General features: G+C 47.2%; 2 protein-coding genes across 2 annotated transcripts in view; one reads left to right on the top strand and one right to left on the bottom strand.

Moving 5' to 3' along the window:
* Positions 1 to 18,315, bottom strand: part of SSPN (sarcospan) — a 108,590-nt gene extending 90,275 nt beyond the window's left edge. Inside the window, exons 1-2 of the mRNA XM_008693144.2 lie at positions 18,180 to 18,315; positions 11,779 to 11,878 (exon numbers count right to left, since the gene is read on the bottom strand). The gene's annotated coding sequence lies outside the window, so the exon portion shown is untranslated. The remainder of the gene's footprint in view (positions 1 to 11,778; positions 11,879 to 18,179) is intronic.
* Positions 15,276 to 19,840, top strand: BHLHE41 (basic helix-loop-helix family member e41). The gene is made up of 5 exons (XM_040642265.1): positions 15,276 to 15,630; positions 15,777 to 15,840; positions 16,154 to 16,261; positions 16,588 to 16,699; positions 17,158 to 19,840. Exons 1-5 carry the CDS (start codon positions 15,569 to 15,571, stop codon positions 18,264 to 18,266), a joined length of 1,455 nt encoding a protein of 484 aa, XP_040498199.1. The 5' UTR covers positions 15,276 to 15,568; the 3' UTR covers positions 18,267 to 19,840.
* The last annotated feature ends 705 nt before the right edge of the window (positions 19,841 to 20,545 follow it).

Below are 20,545 nucleotides of genomic sequence, written 5' to 3'. Positions count from 1 at the left end.
TCCACCTGCTCCTTCTCACCTGGCTTTTGCTGTCCCAGTTTCTCCTCAGTCGTCATTCCTCTGGAAAGCCTGCCAAAGTGCTTCTCTCATGGAGACATGTAACCTCCCACAGGAACTGCTTTCATAGCCTCCATTACATTGTTCTAGCATCATTGCTTTTTTCATCTTCTCTACCACCGGATGTGTGTATGCTGAGGCAAGTCACCATATTTTCATTCATTTGTCACCAAATATACTCTGAACGCTTACTGAGTGAACATGACAGACTGGGTCCCTGACTTCACGAAGTTTGTATTTCGACGGTACGTGTCTGGTGGGAAGAGGGGGCACAGAGACAATAAACAAATGATTAAGACAATTTCAGATCCTAATAAAAGCCATTCAGAAAATAAAACAGATTAAAAAGTGACTAGGGGATGGTGCTTTTTTGAAGAATGATGAATAGCCAACTCTGTGAAGACCTGGGGAAGAAAGTCACAGGCGAGGCGTAGCTGGAACTAAAGGCCTGAGGAAAGATCCACCGTGTTAAGCGGACGAAACAAACGTGTAGATGGCTACAGCACAGTGAGCAAGGGGGGAGAAAGACAGGCAGTGAGATCTGAGAGGCTGACGGGCGGATTGTGGAGGCCCTCGCAGACACTTGCATTGGTTTCCGATTGCGGCCGTAACAAATAGTCACCAGTTTGGTGGTTCAAACAACATAAATGTATTATCTTACAGTTCAGTGAGTTAGAAGCCTGACATGCGTCTCACTGGGCTACAACCACGGTGTGGGCAGGGCTGCACTGCTTTCTGAAGGCTCTAGAGAAGAATCCATTCCCTTGCCTTTCCCAGCTTCCACAGCCCACCCTTATTCCGTGGCTTTTGCCCCACTTCCTCTGTCTTCAAAGCAGCAATGTGGCATCTCCCCGATCATTCTGTAGTTACATCCCCCTCTAACTCTCTTCAACCTCCTTCTTCCTCTTCTAAGAACCGCTGTGATTACATTGGGACCGTGTGGATAACCTCCCCATCTCAGAGGCCTTAATTTAGTCACATCTGCAAAGTTCCTTTTGCCATGTAAGGAAATATTTATTCACAGGTGCCAGGGATTAGGACATGGACATCTTTGGGGGCCCACTATTCCGCCTACCACAAACATGGCAAGACATTTGGACTTCATTCTAATTATAACAAATAATCACTGGAGAGATTTCAAACAAAAAAGGTGACACGAGCTGGGTTGTATTTTTAAGAGTTCATTCTTGGTATTGTGTGTAAGGTCTGTATGAGGAAAAGTAGAGGCAAGGAGACCAAGTTGGAGTCTCTCTAGAGTCCCAATGAGAGACAGTGGATTTGATGAGGGTGATAGCAATGAAGATGCTGAAAACTGTCCAGATTCGGGCAAGATTTTGGTAGAGGAGAGACAGAAATTATTGATGGACTGGATGTAGAAAATATGAAAGAGAAGGACCAAGGATGGGTCTTAAATTTGGGGCTCAATTCAGTGGTGTATGGTGGTGTCGTTGACAGAGCATGGTGAAGAATCGAGGAAGAGTGGATGGATCTGGGGCATAAGGGGGACATTAAGATGTGTCAAGCTAGAATGGCCATGTCAAGTTTAGAATAACCATAAGCTATCCAAGGGGAGTCATCAAGTAGGCTGCTGGATTTATGAGCCTGGAACTTGCAGTAGAAAAGAGAGGTGGCAACATAAATTTGGGAGTCATCAGCATAACAATGATATTAAGGCCATGAACCTAGATGAGATCATGCAGGGGGAAACGTTGATACAGAAGAGGGCAAAAGCACATCCTGGAAGGCCCACATATTGACAGGCCTGATTCATATTTATAGCCTAGCTCTCAGTCCTGGCGCAGAGCAGCCCCTCAATCAATTGTTGATGACCACAGGACTGATTCTGGGACTAGCCATTATTAGAAATTAAGTCCTATAAGCCTACCACTAAATAGATTATATTAAGAACAAAGGCGGTTAATACACAAAACTCATCACTTCCTAATTACTTTATTACATCTTATTATTACCTATGCTCTTGAGGTTAGTTACGTCTCCTGTGGCTTCCCAACTGGACTTTCGGTGCTGCTGTATTGCTGCCTACGGTTGGTTGTGGTGGGAGTAGTTATGCCACGAAAATTGGCAAATGCTACAAATTAGAGCCTGATTTATTATTTTGTCAATTGTTAGACTCAGGAAAGTGATAGAGAAAATGTTAATCGTAGATTGGACTTAAAAGTGCGTCATGTCTATAGTCACTATACTGTGAATTACACAGAAAATTGAGGAAATCTTTTTCTAGTATGTGATAAGTATTATCTGATTTAGTGAAGAAGTTGCTCATAACATTGATGAAGGAGTCGGGCTCTAACAATTGTCTTTATTGTTTCAATTTCACCTACCACGACATAAACAAAAATACCCAACATTCATGTCAGAATTATACTTGTGAATTAATTGCCACCGTAGGTTGGCAAGGGATAAAAGAATCTGGCAAAAATCAATAAAAGCATTCAGTGAGAATCAATTGGCTATATGAAATTCGTAGGAGTAATGTATATTTTATTATTATGTTTAAATGGGTGCTAGGCTACACATCCTTTATAATAATAACATTTATAATAAACCACACACACACACACACACACACACACACACACACACACACATTTTTCCCAGAGGACTGGTTAAACATGTACCAGGACACCACGGCTTACATCCAAACCTGACAGGCATATGATGTGATATGCGGTATTAAAATTATTATATTACTATCCATTATGGGAACTCATTAAATATTCATAGCAAATTCATGATCAGTATTTTAAAATGTTGATAAGTTATGTCATTTGGGTTCCCGTAAAATTAAAATGGATCTGTCAAATATCATAAAACCTAGTGAAGTTGGTGGTTATAGGTTTTCTTTATTTGCCTGAATTTATGCTCGGTAATTGATACTTTTTTTTCTTCCTATAAAGATGCTGAGCTCATAGACACTTTAGGAAAAGAACAAACTAAAAATCTGTCTTGGCTTTCTTAAAAGAATTATCTGCTGATCAGTTAGTACTTGGACCAGATTAAAACATCTAGGCTTTCACTATGCAGTGTGACCACCATTAACCACATGTGTCTCTTTAAACTTAAATCAGTTAAAATTAAATAAAATTAGAAATTTAGTGCCTTAATTAAACTAACCACATTTCAAGTGCTCAATAACCACACACGGCCAGCGGCTACCACGTTAGACAGCACCGGTTATAGAACTTTTCCATCATCACGAAAAGTTCTGTGGGATAGCACCAACAGAAAATGCCTTCCGCATAGAAAATGATTTACACTTATTAACTGGGTGATCAAAATTCACCCTACTTTCTTAAAAGTGAAAAGTTAAAGAAATCAAGAATGAATTTTTCAGGAGGAAAGAACCCCCCAATAACTGCATACTTGGATATATTTAGGTATGTAGTATTCAAGGAGGGGACTAACATTTCTTGGGCATCCCCTATGTGTCAGACATACTGTTAGTCACCCTCACGACAGATATATAATTTCCTCACTGAATAGGTGAGGACCCTGAGGTTCGCAGAAGTTCAATGCCCTGCGTTTCTCAGTCGAACAGTCCTTGGCCAAGCTTAACCTTGCGGTCAGAGTTTCAGATGTTCCTTCTGCACTATGAACCCTCTCTTCTCTAAACAAAATCATGGCTGGTGAATGGAAAGGTCCCATGTGTCTCTGAATATTGGGGAAGCCTTTGAAAAGCAGAGGCAGTAAAGCACGAGATTGCAGGCACTGGCTCTGCGGTCACAGCGCCTGCCTGGAATCCTGGCTCTGCCACTTCCTAGCTGTGTGGCATGGACAAATTGCTGCTCTTGTACCTCTGTTTCCTCCTTTTATGAAGGGCATGATCACAGTACCTATCTTAAAGGGCTTGGGGGAAAGAAAGGAGTGAATATTTGTAAAACCCTAAAACAGAGCAGAGCGTGGCACAGCGTAATTGCAAGAAAAGTGCTTGCTGTTAGAATAGATGGTATAGAGAGGAAATAAGTCAATATACCTCCCACAGCCAGATAACAAAATTTGAAACTTAATTCATCCATGTCATTCACGTAAAACCTGAATAAGGCTTTAACTTATGACAAAACATGAGCTGACAGCATTTCCCCCCATTCGTGCGCAAATGTGGAACTGTGTGTGCTCTCTGAAGGGCAGTCTGAAGAGTATGATTTAAAATCAGACAGTTGTGGCTGGGATTGCCTATTTCCAGCTAGCACATGAAGCAAAACTATCTCATTAATGGAAAATCACATTGACAGGTTTGGCCTTCTGTTTTATTATTATTCACCTATTAGTAAAGGATAATTGAAAGCAAAAGGTTTACCTCTCAAACTTAAAATATGTAACTGAATCTATCAATTACTTTCCAACCATATTCCATGATACCCACAACTTTGACCAAGCAGCTCAAATCAGGAAAATAATAGCTTCCAGTTACGGCTCGCCTACAGTGTCTCAGGTGCTCCCCATGCCTTGTCCCCAACCCGTACAACAACCAGTCAGAAGTAGATGCTACTATCTCTGTACTACATTGACAAAAAAACGACTCATTAATAACTTGCCCAAGGTCACACAACTTTTCAGGGGAAAACAGTATTTGAACCTAGGTCTTCTTAATTTAAAGGCAGGGCCCACAGCACTCTGCCACTGTAAGCAGGACCATGCAATCATAGGAAAGGTGGCAGAAATGTGGGCTGTGTCTATTTCACGATCTTCGGTACACCGAAAGCAGAATTTCAAAAATATAATAAAAAACATAGGTTCCAGAAAAATCATTAGCATAGCTCTCCAAAATCGCAACAGACTCAGAATTTTATCTGCTGGATCACCCCGGACAGTGCAGGACTGCTGAGTATGTGTGGACTCCGACCCAGGCCTGCTGATGGCTTGCTATCGCCAGAGCTATGTTCCGTACATGCAGTCTGATTTTGCAACCCCATGATGGGGAAAATCAACACTGCCTGTCTGAATACATGATTAGAAGAATGGGACCTCTGTTTTTGCAAGTATTAAGTGCCAGGAGCACATGCAAAGTTGGTTTGTGGATGAGGGTCCAAGTGGTCCTGCCCATATTTCCAGTCCATCGGGGGCATGACTCACCAACCCAGAGAGCACTCCCCCACCTCAGCAGACTCTCGTCCCAACCTGGGTCTGCCTCCCCCGTCTCGCTCCAGCTCTCTTTTGTCTCTCCTGACCTCTCTCTCCCTGTCTCCTCTGTGCCTACCAGTTTGGCATTCTGATGGATTGGCTTTGCTGGCTCTCAACCCTCCTACTTTGTTCCACAGTCTGAGGCTTGACTCCTACATCCTGGCACAGGGCTTGTTTCTTTCTGCACTCCTGGTAACCAAGCTCTTTGGCACTGCCCCAGGACCCCCTCCTGTGATCCACTCAGCTCGGCAGACCTGTAAATACAGCTTGTCATGCCGAAATCTGCATCCCCTCCCCACTTCTGGCCTCTGAGAGCCATGCCCTGGGTGTCGCCTCCCCGATCCGTGGTCTCTGGAGCACCTGTGGAATCCAGCGGGACCGGCTCCAGCCCCTGCAGTCTCTCCGCCCTCTGATGCACACTGCGAAAGGAAGTGCAAGTCTGAGAGTGAGAAATGCCAGCGCACCACGGCCATTAGGGAGCACACTGGCAGAGTTCACCGCCTTCTGGGCACAGAACATGTCCACCGTGGCACAGTGACCAACAGCAGTTCCAGAGGTCCCCAACAGAACTGCCCGCCATTCCACGAGAGACCCTGCCAGGCTCCTGGGTTTCCTGCTACATCAGGAGCACTTTATGATCCTTCATGTTGTCTACTTCCTAGTCTCCACATGCCTCGTAAGGCCAAGAAAGAAATGCACAGTGCCCCAAGTGGAGTGAGGGTGCTCCTGCCCGTAAGAGCCGCATTCATATAGGAAAGTCCTAGTGGGAGGAAGGGACGGCAGGAGCCAACACTAGATTCCCACCTCTAGCAGGCATGAGGACTCCCCAAATGCTCTGTGGCTGGGTTACGACTTGTCATGCAAGCCTTTTCCTGGAACAAGCCTTCAGCTCGTAGATGATTTGGTGGCGCCCCTGCAAGTCATTCAAGAAACAGCTGAGCGTCTGCTCTGTGCTTCCCGCTGTCCTGGGCACCGGAGACACAGCAGTCAACGACTGAGGGGCCCCTCCCTGGGGGGGCTCACAGACTCGTGGGGGAATACAGACACTGAAAAGTCTTAGGAGTCTTTCCAACAATATAAATGTTATGAACGAGAAGGATAATGTACAAAGGAGCTTCCAGAAGGAGACAAATCTGCTCTAGGAACTCAGAGGAAGCTTCCTGGAGAAAACGATACTTCCGATGGCATTGGAAGGATTGGCAGGTTAAAGAGAGTTGAATGGGGCTGGAGAAGTGGGGGGAAAAGCATTCCAATCAGCTGGAACAACATGAGGGTAGGGCCTGAAAGAGTAGAGTATACTGAAAAGAGAAAAATTGAAAGACGGCTGGTACGTTGGAATATAGAAAGAGAGAAAGAGACATGAGAGTTGAGACTGAAGATGCAGCCAGGGGCCGAGTCATATACAGTGTCTCGTGGGCCGCTGAAGCTTCATGGGAGTGGGAAACAAAGGGTTTTGGTCAAGGGAATGACATGGACAGAAAGATGGCTCCATTCCTAAGCTGAGAGGGAATCAGGTGTGGTGGAGGGGGAAGGTGGGCATACACAATGGGTGCGAGTGTGAGGTGCTCCACTGCCTTCTACACCTGGCTCTTGTCCCAGGTGAGGAACTTGGGAGTGACATTTTCCCCTCGCCCTTGCCCACAGGGTTCCTGCTTAGACTGTGCCAATCACAGGCCCGCATGCCAGATGTGGAAAGTGGAAAAGACACACCATATTCCTTCCGCGGTAGCTGTGTGCGAATGTGAGGTTTCCAGAGGCTTCCAGGCAAGCTCCTGCAAGTCAGCCTCTTCAGCAAGGCAGGCAGCTGAGCTCAGTGGCATCCAGCTTTCCCGGACCCTTCTGACGGCCAGCATTTCTTGGAGGTCAGCAGCAGTTTTTTGCAGTCTTGATTACCCCCGCTTATGTATCCAAAGGTTATGCCTGCTTCTAATCCCCGTTAAGTCCCTCCTACCTGAGATATCTAAAGCTGTTTCTGTTTTCCTTACTAAACCCCAACTGCTAGGCAGTTAAGTTCTCATAGTATTTGGGTGTGAGATTGGGGGGGGGCTTGGTCTAGAGGGTAGGCACTGAGGACGGGGTGGGGGGGAGGGACTCGATGTATGTTTAAGAAGTGGAATCTGTAGGACATTGTTATTAATTAAATGGGGCAGTGAGGGAGATGAAGGGATCAAAAATGACCACTAAGTTTTCGGCTTTAAGGTCAGGCAGTGCTGCTGAGTTTGCCATCTGGTCCATATAGCTGAAAGGGATGCGGATATCGGGCTGCCCCAATCTGCCAGCCCAGCCTGGCCCCTTTCCAGATTGAAGAGCCGAGACCAAGAAATGAACTAAGGAAGCTGACAGCATGACAGTGAAGAAGACGTGCCCTTTTGCAGGATGTGAAAATCTGGAGGTTATGAGCCACTGTAATGAGTTACCATCTTTTTCAGAACTGCTCTGGCCTGCTCTGGAGCAGACGAAATTAGTTAAGCCAAGCTGTGTCCACGTCTCAACCTGGCGCAAGAACCAAATAACTGGGGTCAGAGTGAGGGCGGAGGGGCTGGGATGGGGCAGGAGCTTCTTACCAGAGACCCCAGAGGGTGTGGAACACCAAGGAGGAAAACCAAATGTTAATCTGCGGGGCGAAGTTTAGATTCAATTTCCAAAGAGAGAAAGTTTAAACACTAAGCCACATGGAGAGAAGGTCACAATACGTGTCATAGAAGCTGACAGAATCACAGACAGCAAATCAGGAGCATGTAAGGTGAAGCTGTATACACTTGGAGAGGACGCTCTTGAAGGGGCATTCCCACCAGTACCAGGGAGACAGGCCAGACTGGGGGCGGTAATGATGGTCTAGGCAGCTTATGGGAGCAGGGCAGACAGCTTTGTCCTTGCCCTTCTCTCCATCCAAGAATGTTTTGATTACAGAACAAGGCTTACCCATAGGCTGAGGTCACCGACTATACTTTCTGGAATGATTTCTAAGGCGCCTTACTAGAGAAGCATTGCTGTAAGTGTATCTCACATGCACCAAAGAGGTGGCTTCTGAGTACTGCCTTCGGAACATGCTTTGGCTTTAGGATAACTACTCGGCTTCCTTAGTGATTGCTCCTCTTTGACAAATTATGACCTATTAGATCGTACCGTCACTGAAGACAAGCTTCAATACTGAATCCCTAATGCCCATCCCGGTGCACAGCCTCTATCAGCACAATAAATATTCCAGTGGACTAACCACAATTCACATCCACAATTCGCATCCCAGAATTCCAACCCACATGTCAGGACACCACAGCACAGGCTCAGGAATGCCTCATCCCACCATCTTCTCATCTCTCAACAACTCTAACTGGCCTCTAGTGATGGCTCCCATGACCTGGAGGGGCTTTACCAAGGAAGGTAGAAGGCTGGGGCGGGGGGTCCCCTCCAGGGTTGAGAGGAGAAGATGGCTGTTAGAATCCTAGGCTCCGGCTGGTAACAACGCCCAGCAGCACACCTCAGGCCTCAGTTCCCTGTTGCCTGACTTCACTATTTACCACATGGCAATGACAAGTTACCGAAAGTCTCTTAAACTTGAGTTTTTCCATCTACAAAGTGGAGTTCAGGCGCCTAGATCCAAGAGTTGAGAGAATTAAATAAGGTTTGTGGGACAACTGCCTGAATACCTGGGCACACTAGCGTACCCCAGAGATGACTTCTCTTACAGGGTTCGCTTCTCCACTCCAGCCTCAGAGACTGGGCCCTCACCTCCCTCTCCTCTCCTCCCTCACCTACTCAAGAACCCAAGTCAATCACAAAGCTCTTCTAATCTTCTGACCCTGAGGCCCTTGTGGCTTCCTCCAGGGTGGCTCGAAGCAGAGGAAGAGCAGAGTCCTAGCGACGTGCCGGTGGACACTATGGGGGGGGGGTGCTGTCTTCAACCCAAATGCTGGGGGCAGAAGGCAGAGCTATGGAGAGAGGACAGATGCCGCTACACAGGAAGGAAGACCATCATTTCCCAGAAAACATGCAGCTGCAGTTCGCCTTCTACGGGAAGAAGAGCAAACCCTGTTAAATTCCCTCCCGAAGCAGATTTCTGTAATTATTAGCACTTAAAAATACAGATGTTAAAAAGCATGTGCTTAAGGACCTACTTAAGTTTGGGCAATTGCAGATGGAAAGACTGAAAATTTTCTGAAATTGGTATTAAATACCCTCATACAATAATGGGACACTGCCAACCCATATGGCATAGAAGAGAAAAAAGGCCCACTGACGAAAAAAAGAAGAGAACCTGAACAAGGCATTTCCTTTCGTCTGACCACCACAGAGATGCTGGTGCCAACTCAATATTCATTCTCCGCTCCCTTTGTACTAAAAGAACCCCTACATTACTGAAGAGCCCCAACTAGAAAACTGTACTTGTAGCACTCCTGTAATAGGATTGGACACAGATATAAGCAGAAGTTATTGGGTGGAAATTATAAGAAAAGTTACTGGGTGGAAATGATAAGAAAAGCACGAATGCAGCCCTCAACTGATAACACCCAGCCTAGATTTCCATCCGTTTCCTTGTCAATGAGGATTGTAAGTTAATATCAGAACCATATTACTTTTTTGGATAATTAGATATGAACTCTTGCTTTAAGTTAACTGTCGAATACATTTTACCAATAGTTCTAAGTGTAGATTAAATCCTCCTTAGCTTGTCTTTTTGATGCTTTTAAAAAGTACCGGACTCTGTTAGCAGACGGCTCTCTGCACCGGGCAGACACCATCTGTAATCAGTATTCAAGGGCCATGCCTATAACGGGCAGGTGAGATAAATGGTTGTCTAGCACATCTTATTCCTAGTTGTGTTTCACGATGCATAAATATGTATCTCTTTGAAAACTTTCTACAGATTTTCATCAGCAGTAACAAGGGGGGAAAAGGAGTCTAAAGACCCCATCTTCATGCAGCTTCTCTGGATTCCACTATCCAGCTAGTCCAGAAAAATCCAGAGAAAGATAGGGATCACTTTGTGGAAATCCTTATGGGCGTGTCACGTGTTCCTCACTCTACTTTTCTGGGTTCAATCAGAATTTTAAGCACATGGGCACCCAGAGAGACCAGGCAGACAAGGAGAGGAGAGCCAAGGAGATCACCTCTTATAGTTGTCACTCTCCTAGTTGTCTTTTTTATGTGATCACTCTAGGAATTTGAAGCATATCTTAAATTCAGGACAACCTGCACGAGTGTTTGTGATAATCACACAAATACAAAAACACAAAGATTTCAGCGGTGATAAAATTCATTTCTTCTACTTCATATTACCTGCTCCTTGGTGCTATGTAAAGACGAGTAAGTGTACAAACTTCTTGAGCGGTGCTAACATAAATACAAAACGTGATTCATGTGTATGTTTACAACCACAAACACATTAGTTGGTAGCCTACAGAAAGACTTACGTTCTTTTACAAATTAAACAGAGACACTTGTGCTGTTCCTGCTAATTTGCTGAGTATGAAACTGTAAAACCCAACCTTCTATTCTGGGATTTTAAATCTGGTGCTTTCACAAAATAGCAATATCAATATTTAAAAGTTGTATTTGGCTTCTAGTAAGTAGCACGGGGTTTCCCTCCCTTCTAAGATCCTTTTATGAGGTGGCCTTCTTTCTGTGTTGTGCATGACAACACGAACTTTTCTCCGCTGAGAGCAGTGTGTATGCCCGGAGAGAGGATTCCAGGGGAAGCTTTCACTTACCCCTAATCTATCATCCCACTCTGCCCTGCACCCCCCCCCCGCCTTCATTTTAGCATTAACCGTAAACTTTTTACTTCAGATTTTTATGAACTCTGCTTCACAGCATGCATTTCCCTTTTTGATGTAAAACGATGTCGAGTTGACTGTAAATTTTCTGTCCAGCACTGGACATGTGTCCCCCTAATGGGGTATTTTCACAGCAGTATGGGCAAGAAGATTCACACCGTCGGGCAGATCTGGGGTCTTTAAGGCCATTAGAGATGCACGCTTAGTTTGAGTCTGACTGGGAGTCCCCAAACACCCTAGTCACCACCCCAGAGAGTGGTAGGGCTTGCAGAACCCTAGAGGCAGAAAACCTCTATTCTCTGTGGAAACTTTAATCCTCTCAGGAGAGTTCAGTTTCTGCTGGAAATCCAAGACTTTGCAAGCAAACATGATAAGACCTTCCAAAGTCACAGGTGAATATAATGAGCATAGCGCTCAGAATACTTACGTGGGGGTGGGGGAAGGGGGTGGGAACTGGGATAAGTGTACCCTTTCATTAGCGTCTCTATAGGTAGTGATTTCCCTACTTAACCAAAGAAAAGCAATGGAAGCAGCTTCCCCCTCACCTATTAAAAGGAGAAAGATGGGTATCTTTAATTGAAAGCAAGCCATCACAAAATTCTCTAATTATAGGCTCAAAGGGGTTTCAAGCTCATGTTGTATCTCCTTGGCTTTCAGCAGGACAGCATTAAACCTTCCTAAAAAGATAAGACTCAACCTATTTTTAAACAGACCCAAAGAGGGCATTCTAGTCTTCTGTTCCTTTGTTAGGGGATTTTTTTTTCCTTTCTAACCTCACCACAGGTGAACTTTTGCTCTTACTAACCTGAAGTCTTCACATTAGAGTTCGGCTTGGTTTGCTCCGTGGAAATGGTGAACCGCTGGTCAATGTTAGCCTTTTCTATACTGTAGTTCCATGTGTCCATCTGTATGAAATTATAACAATTAATTAGGAGATTTGGGTTTAAACCAATAAATTTGGAGTCAGATGCCAGTGGAATCCCTCACTGACAAAAGACTGCCACCCTTCTTTCTCTCATACATTTCTTTCTCTGCCATCTATTCCAATGCTAACATCTCGCCTTTCCCACCTCTCTTCCAACAATGCACCCCCCACACACACACAACAACAAAAGTGCGCGCTGACACTGGTAAATTGCTTAAAACACCTGTGTTTTTAAAGCACAGCTAGTTAACATTTAGACCTTGGCCCTATTACCCTACCAAGGGGTAATAATAGTTAAGAGCACAGACACTGGAGCCCACTGTCTGCTTAAATCCTGGCTCTGGGAGCATAGGCACATTTATTTCTCTCTCCCTACATATCTGTTTTGTCATCTGCAGAATGGAGGCAATAATAGGATCTACCTTATAAGGTTGTGGAAAAGATTAATGAGTTCATACATAAAAAGTCCCTAGAGTGGTTTTCTGGTTCTCTAATTGTAAATGCTATATAGCTGTTAGCTAGTGTCATACCCTCCTTGCAGCAAAAGGACATTAGAAGGCTTTAAACTATGCCCGATATTCCAGAAGGCAAGAGTTTGAGAAAAGAGTAGGACTCAGGTTTTAAAGGAAGTGGATGAGCAAGAAGAGTTATCCAGGCGAATGATGAAAGAAAAAAGACAAAACACAAAGAAAAGATCAAAGAAAAAACGGCAAAGCAAGAACACAAGCAGAGCTTTCATGGGGGGGAAGGTAGGAAGAGGAAAACATAAGGGAAGAGAAGAAAAGAAAAAGAAATGAGTAAAAAGGTGGGCATGGAAAGGAAAGACAGAAGAAAAGGAGGACTGAGAATCACAAAGGAAACCAAAAATTAGAAACGACTCCCTCTGCAGTTTGGGCTGGGCGTCGGAAAGAGAAAGGAGTGGAAGAGAAAACAAAAATGTCGGGCATAGTACGGAAGCTTGGGACAGGATGAGGAGGTAAAAGTGGTAACACAAAAGGGTTCATTTGCAGCAACAGGCCTCTTTGTCTTCCAATGATGAGAAGTGTACATCCAAAACTAACACACCCATGGTCCACTAGTCTTCTTTCCCTTTTCCGCCTCTTCTAAACTGCTTTAGAGTCCGCCCCCAGAATTAGGCCCTAAGGTTGGCGGTAGTCAAATGTCTGCCTTAGGTCCTGTCTGCTCTACCACAAGGCCAAGATGAAGTGAACCAGACCTTATTTTCACTAAATATTCTATCCTTTTCAAGGGAACATTTAGATGTGGAACAAACACTTAATACCCTCTTCCGACTTCGAACATTCACAAACCTATGAGGGGTGGTTTCACCTTAAAGGCATCCTCCTCCTTCCCCTTTTTTGGGTCAATTTAGAACAAGCGGACAGTACTGCAGGGATATGACGCTTGTAGGGCATCAAATTGCCTTCTCCACTAAAGAGAATTAAGCATCCAATGACTTGGAAACGAGAGAGGTTGGCTCGAGGTTTAAAATAAAGTCAGTATTTAAGTACTTCTTCTGAGTCTTATCCTTATCAAACTGCCTGTTTGGTGCAAACTACGTCTCTATTTGAGGAAGTCGAGAGACCTTCAAGGGCCCTCTCCTGACACGCAGTGGACGGACCGCGAGCGTCTCCTCTTGCCGGGGTGAGCCTGGGCCGCCGCCGCCGCCGCCGCGGGAGTCACGAAGCCAGACGCGGCGCGTCTCCGCCCGGGACTCGGGAGACTGCAGCAGCGCGCGCCGCGGCCGCGGCCCGGGCGGCTCCAAGAGGCTGGGAGGAGACGCGACTCCCGCAGACACGTGACCGCCTCCCAGCCGCTGCTTCCCGCGACCCAGATCCGTCCCCGGAACCCGCGCTCTGCGGGGCGGGCCGGGGGGACACGTAGCGACGGCCCCAGTCCCTGCTGCGCCCCTGTGCGTGCTCATTCGGCGTACTTCTCCCCTCGGTTCATGCGCCGGTGGCAATAATGAAGGTTTCGGGGATAACCCAGGAGAACGTGAACCTTTCTCTTGCTGCAGGAAGGAAAGACCTTTGATTTTTCCATCTATCTACTTATATAAGAGAAATCAACATATATTCTCTCCTTTCCACCCCCGGCAGAGCCGAGTAGCGGCAGCAGCGGGGCGGGAGCCCTGGGAGTCCCGCAGGACAAGCTTTCCCCCCGGCCTCCCAAGGCCCCTGGTCGCCCGCTGCGCCAGGCGGCGTGGGCAGTGCGCATCTCTGGGCACCTCTTGGTAACTCTCGCTAGCAGTGAGTCATGCTCCCGGGATGGCTCTGGGGAAAGGTAACCCGGCTCGTGCGGGCTTGTGCTTCCCCGCGCCGGGCGCCGCTGCTACAGGGCGAGCGCGCGCGTGCACGGGTTCCCCGTGCAGTGATGTGGCAGCAGCGGCAGGTCGGATCACGTTGCTGGCCCTGTGCTGGTACCCGTTTGAGACAGGATTAAGGAGGGAGGCTTTGGAGGTGCCAGCGGTAGTAAACGTGGGCTCTGCACACTCCCGTCGTCGCTTATCACACAAGGCAGGGGGAGGTGTTGGGTATGTGTGTGGGGGGGGGGGGGAGAACCACGCAGCACCACCCGAGGGGAAGAGGGGCGACGGAGTTTAGCTGGCGAGTGATAATGGTGCATTGCTTTTCCGCGGTAGCCCCTCTTGTGCCACCCCCTCCTCCCCCCTCCCTCCCGCCGCGTTCCTCTGGGAGCACCAGAGGCCCCAAACGTCGTCATCCGCTTCTGTGATTAGTGGCACCGCAATTCCGGCTGCTGCGGGAAGTTTGGGTGGCCCAGGGACACCGTGTCGCCGAAAGACACTTGGGTTGCGACATTCTGACCCAGTGACTACATTTTATTTTACATCCTTCAGGGAGAGGATTTCAAGTAGCCCCATTAGGGGGCAACCTCCAGCCAGGGCCAAGGGGTCCCCCCAGGCCACTGAGCGTTGAGCAAACAAGTCTCCAAATTTTCCTTCGGGACTGAAGTTTACCCACCGCGAATTTTCTCTTTCCTTTCTCTGGTCCAAACCACCAGTGCAGTCGGTGGCGAAGCAAAAAGCCACGTTCACGTTCCTGCACCGTAATGACGGACGAACTGAGGGAGTAGCATTTCCGAGCCGAGGAAGCCCTGGCTGTCCCACACCCCCGGCGCCTCCTCCCCCGCCTCTCCCCCAGCGGACTGCAACGCCTTTGGGAAGATGAATAGCTTGGCCGAAGTTGTTTTTCCTTTCCGGTGGCCCTGATCAGGTGTCCCCGCCCCCTCCTGCCTTTCGCCTTCCCTCGCAGCCTGCTCCCGACACCCCCTCCTGGCCCGGCCCCTCCTCCCCCGCCCCCCTCCGGGCTGGACCGCGGATGGTACGTTCCGCACGTGAGCTGGGTGCTGGTCTGGCCGGCGACGCGCGTGCCCTGTGGCCAAACACTGCCCGGAGTGAGAGCAAACTACCAGCGCATTGGGGCCGGCGCGAGTGTGCGTGCGTGTGTGTGCGTGTGTGCGAGAGAGCGAGCGCGGTGGGAGGGGGGGAACCAACTGCTTCACACTTTCAACACTGCACTGAAGAAGGGAGAGAGAGAGAGAGAGAGACTGGAGACGCACAGATCCCCCAAGATCTCCCAAAGCTATCGTCCCACAGATTATAGAACAGAACCCCAAAAATCGAAACAGAGGAAACGGACCGCGGTTGAACATGGACGAAGGAATTCCTCATTTGCAAGAGAGACAGTTACTGGAACATAGAGATTTTATAGGGTAAGGTGCACGCACCCTTGCGAATATCTGTCTAGGCTTCAGTTTGATTTTTTTTTTTTTTTTTTTCTTCTCCAGAAAGTGGTATGGAGCAGGCAAGGGCAGTGCCCCTCCCCGAATGGTGCCTGATGCTGATTTCTGTTTTGCAGACTGGACTATTCCTCTTTGTATATGTGTAAGCCCAAAAGGAGCATGAAGCGAGACGATAGCAAGGTAAGTGTAAGTTTCCGATGTTCCTCATAACCTGCTAGGATAGTTAATTAGGGCCATTGATTTCACAGCGAAGCTCTGCCCGCAAATATATTCCAGCCCTAGAGCTTCCCCAACTGTGAATTTTAAGTGGCTTGCTGGATACTAAACATCACACCTGAATTCAAATTGCATTTCAGAACAGTCCAGAGGAAAAGGTTTCTTGGGGATAGTTTATCACATAATACGGGGGGTTTCTGTGGGGGGAGGGTTATTGTTTTATCCAATAAATGTGTAGCTTATTGTTTTCTTTCTTCCATGATTGTCGTATATTAAGGATACCTACAAATTACCGCACAGATTAATAGAAAAGAAAAGAAGAGATCGAATTAATGAATGCATTGCTCAGCTGAAAGATTTACTGCCTGAACATCTGAAGTTGACAGTAAGATGCACATTTTCATTCTTTGCTGCTCTCCAAGGGCGTGTTAATAGCTTGGTACTACTCCCAGAGATATAAGAATAAATGTAAATATCATATGCCTTACAACTTGTGCTGTAGTGTAGAGTTTCCCACAAACTCAAGAGTAGGTGCTCACAGCTGAAGGCAAGAAATCATGTATAACCCGTCTTCTGGAAAGCTGAAGAAGTATAGGAATAGTACTTCTTTCAAAGTGTCGGTGTAAGTTGCTGTGCTGATTGGAGAGCCAGTCAAGCCAAATGTATGTTTTTAAATAACCAAGTGCCCCCTTCTCTTTTGCACCACTGCAGACTCTGGGGCATCTGGAGAAAGCGGTAGTCTTGGAATTAACTTTGAAACACTTAAAAGCTTTAACAGCCTTAACCGAGCAGCAGCATCAGAAGATAATTGCTTTACAGAATGGTAAGTCAGTTCAGGGAGGCCAACCCACCCTGATGCCGCCCGGCAGCCCACAGAGGGGCAGTGTTTAGGACTCTGCCCCCACCCCCACCTCCTTCCTTGGGTCTACGGGCTCACTCTCATTTGTTAAATTGCCTATACTTCCCCTTCATTGGAAAGTGCCCATTTCCCGAAGCATCCTAGAGGCTTTCAGCAGAACTCAGAGGAATCAGATTTTTATTTAAAGTGGCGGTTGCGCTCTCCACCTTGGTTTTTCAGCTGGGAGTAGAGCGCCCCCCTGCTCCCCACCCCCGCCACCCCCCCCTCGGCAACCGGTGGATTATATCACCCGAATACAGAGGAAAAACCGAGATCACTTTAGTCAATGTAGGGCCCACGTGATAAGCAGATGTTTTATCGTCGGTATTTTTCTTCTTGCCTCTATGCCTCTGCCCCCACCCCCACCCCCCTCCTCATCCTAGGGGAGCGATCTCTGAAATCGCCCATTCAGTCCGACTTGGATGCGTTCCACTCGGGATTTCAAACATGCGCCAAAGAAGTCTTGCAATACCTCTCCCGGTTTGAGAGCTGGACGCCCAGGGAGCAGCGGTGTGTCCAGCTGATCAACCACTTGCACGCCGTGGCCACCCAGTTCTTGCCCACCCCCCAGCTGTTGACTCAACAGGTCCCTCTGAGCAAAGGCACGGGCGCGCCCTCGGCCGTCGCCCCCGCAGGGTCCGCGGCCGCCCCCTGCCTGGAGCGCGCCGGGCAGAAGCTTGAGCCCCTCGCCCACTGCGTGCCGGTCATCCAGCGGACTCAGCCCAGCGCCGAGCTCGCCGCCGAGAACGACACGGACACCGACAGCGGCTACGGCGGCGAGGCCGAAGCGAGGCCTGACCGCGAGAAGGGCAAAGGCTCTGGGGCGGGCCGCGTCACCATCAAGCAGGAGCCCCCCGGGGAGGACTCGCCGGCGCCCAAGAGGATGAAGCTGGATTCCCGTGGCGGCGGCGGCTTGGGGGGCGGCGCGGCGGCGGCGGCGGCCGCGCTCCTGGGGCCCGACCCGGCCGCCGCGGCAGCGCTGCTGAGACCCGACGCCGCCCTGCTCAGCTCGCTGGTGGCGTTCGGTGGAGGCGGGGGCGCGCCCTTCGCGCAGCCCGCCGCCGCAGCCGCCGCCGCGGCCCCCTTCTGCCTGCCCTTCTACTTCCTCTCGCCTTCGGCGGCCGCCGCCTACGTACAGCCCTTCCTGGACAAGAGCGGCCTGGAGAAGTACCTGTACCCGGCGGCGGCTGCCGCCCCGTTCCCACTGCTGTACCCCGGCATCCCAGCGCCAGCGGCCGCCGCCGCCGCCGCCGCTGCAGCCGCCGCCGCCGCCGCCTTCCCCTGCCTGTCCTCGGTGTTGTCGCCCCCTCCCGAGAAGGCCAGTGCCGCCGCCGCGACCCTCTTGCCGCACGAGGTGGCGCCCCCTGGGGCGCTGCACCCCCCGCACCCGCACGGCCGCACCCACCTGTCCTTCGCCGGCGCCCGCGAGCCCGGGAACCCAGAGAGCTCTGCTCAGGAAGATCCCTCGCAGCCAGGAAAGGAAACCCACTGAATCCTCGCCCCCTTTCTTAGACAGGACGAGGGTTCACACGGAATAATAATAAGTTAAAACACCCTTAACGTTTTTAAGGGAGGAAGTGTAATAGATGCACGACAGGCTTTTAAAACAACACAGGTGTTTTGTGTACATTTGGAGTTCCTGTTTTGCTCAACCCTCACCACCCCACCCTCCGCACACTAACATCCCTTTCTTCCCCCACCGGCTATAAAAGAACCTCTGCGATATTGATACTTTGTTCTTTAAAGAATTCGCCCAAATAAGTTTTGCCTTCCTTTAGGCCATGTTCCATTATCTTTTAAACTATAGAACCTAATTCTGGAGGAAGGGTGTGCTCTGTGGGTGAGCTGATTGAACCAGGGTCGGGGAAAGGTGGCCGAGGAGTTGACCTCCAAAAGCCAGCGGGTAGTTACTATCTGCCTGCCGCAGAGCTGTCCCACCTGCTTTAGGAGGCTTTCTCCAAACAGAATGAGGATCTTTTAGAATTGAATTTACTCTTCAGTATTTTATAATGTTCAGCTTTTTTAAAGGCATATATTTTTCAAAGAGGAAGTGAGGATGCAGTCACTTACGTTGCAACCTATTCTGAAGTGGTTTGAATGGTATCCCTTAGTAACTTGCTCTTGTTTAAAGAGACTCGGAGTTGGGCCATTGTCAGAACTAAGTCAGGGAAGGAGATGGATGAGGAAGGCCAGAATCATTCTTGGTACATTTTCTAGCACTTTATTGAGAAAGTGACCGTGAATCAATTGACGTGTCTTAATTGCATTCATATATATATGTATATATACATATATATGTGTGTGTGTGTGTGTATATATATATATATAATCTATTTCCACCTTGTCATTATTTAACTCACCATGATCCTAAGTTTTTATAATCTTGCTGTAAAAAAAAGGAATGTGCACTGAACTTAAAAACAAAAAAGAAAACAAATCCAAAATGATTTATCCTATATTCTGTTAAATAACAAAAGTGGAGGAAAGCATTAAACTGGTCAGTTTTGATTGGAAATGCTGTAAAGATGTGGAATGAAGCCCTGTGAGGCCTTCCTATCTCCAAGTCTATGTATTTTCTGGAGACCAAACCAGATACCAGATAATCACAAAGAAAGCTTTTTTAATAAGGCTTAAACCAAGACCTTGTCTGGATATTTTTAGTTTGTTGCCAAGGTAGCACGGTGAGAAATCTCACTTGAATGTTATGTAAGGGGTGAGACACAACAGTCTGACTATAAGTGAAGAACATATCTGGGTCTTTTAGTCAGTTTGGTGCATTTGCTGCTGCTGTTGCTACTGTTTGCCTCAAACGCTGTGTTTAAACAACGTTAAACTCTTAGCCTACAAGGTGGCTCTTATGTACATAGTTGTTAATACATCCAATTAATGATGTCTGACATGCTATTTTTGTAGGGAGAAACTATGTGCTAATGATATTTTGAGTTAAAATATCTTTTGGGGAGGATTTGCTGAAAAGTTGCACTTTTGTTACAATGCTTATGCTTGGTACAAGCTTATGCTGTCTTAAATTATTAAAAAAAAATAAATACCATCTGCAAGAAACCAGCTGGTTTAGAAAATTTTAGTATGTGAAGATAAACTAGAAATTATCTTTATATTCTAGTATTTTCAGCACTCCATAAATTCTATTACCTAAATATTGCCACACTATTTTGTGATTTTAAAATTCTTACTAAGGAATAAAAACTTTAATATACGATATGAGATTGTCTAATAATTAAAAAGACATGCTCGATTAGTTTTAAGGTATCTATGAATTTAGGGATGAAAGTTATTAACGTTCTCAGATATACTTTGTCATTGGCTTGATATCACACATTTCCAATTTCTTACAAGCCTCCAAGCTCTGGCTGTGTCTACCTACTTGTTTCAAATGTATCTTAATGAAAGTGCAAAAGAAAAACCTACCAGTCACTTGCGTGGTCTGTTTATGTTAGACCCAATTTGCTAATGTTTTTGATTGATGAATTTTTCACGTCTCATCTTGACTCCTGATAGACTTTTGTATGGTCTGGTGTTTCTCCTTTACTAGGTCCAGTATAAATACACTGCCACTTAGGGGTGCTTAACTTCTTCTTGTATTTTTAGCTCCTTAACCTTTATAAAAGAATTCTCTTGTGGGACTTAAATCATGGAATTCAAGGAAAAGAAATAATTATTTGTAGACTTTTCTCAGATTCATAACCAAATTTGTGATTTGATATGTGAAGGATTGTCAATTTTTAGTTTCAATAACGTTCTTCACAAACG

Source organism: Ursus maritimus, unplaced genomic scaffold, assembly GCF_017311325.1.
Source record: "Ursus maritimus isolate PB19 unplaced genomic scaffold, ASM1731132v1 scaffold_26, whole genome shotgun sequence".
In the NCBI taxonomy this organism is placed as follows: domain Eukaryota; kingdom Metazoa; phylum Chordata; class Mammalia; order Carnivora; family Ursidae; genus Ursus; species Ursus maritimus.
The sequence above is the reverse complement of the archived record's forward strand: the minus strand, read 5'-3'. Positions and strand labels throughout refer to the sequence as shown.

Coding starts and splice junctions, on each gene's coding strand:
- BHLHE41 (XM_040642265.1), top strand. CDS start 15,569: ATGGACGAAGGAATTCCTCATTTGCAAGAGAGACAGTTACTGGAACAT. Junction 15,841..16,153: donor TGAAGCGAGACGATAGCAAG/GTAAGTGTAAGT, acceptor TCGTATATTAAG/GATACCTACAAATTACCGCA. Junction 16,262..16,587: donor CTGAACATCTGAAGTTGACA/GTAAGATGCACA, acceptor GCACCACTGCAG/ACTCTGGGGCATCTGGAGAA.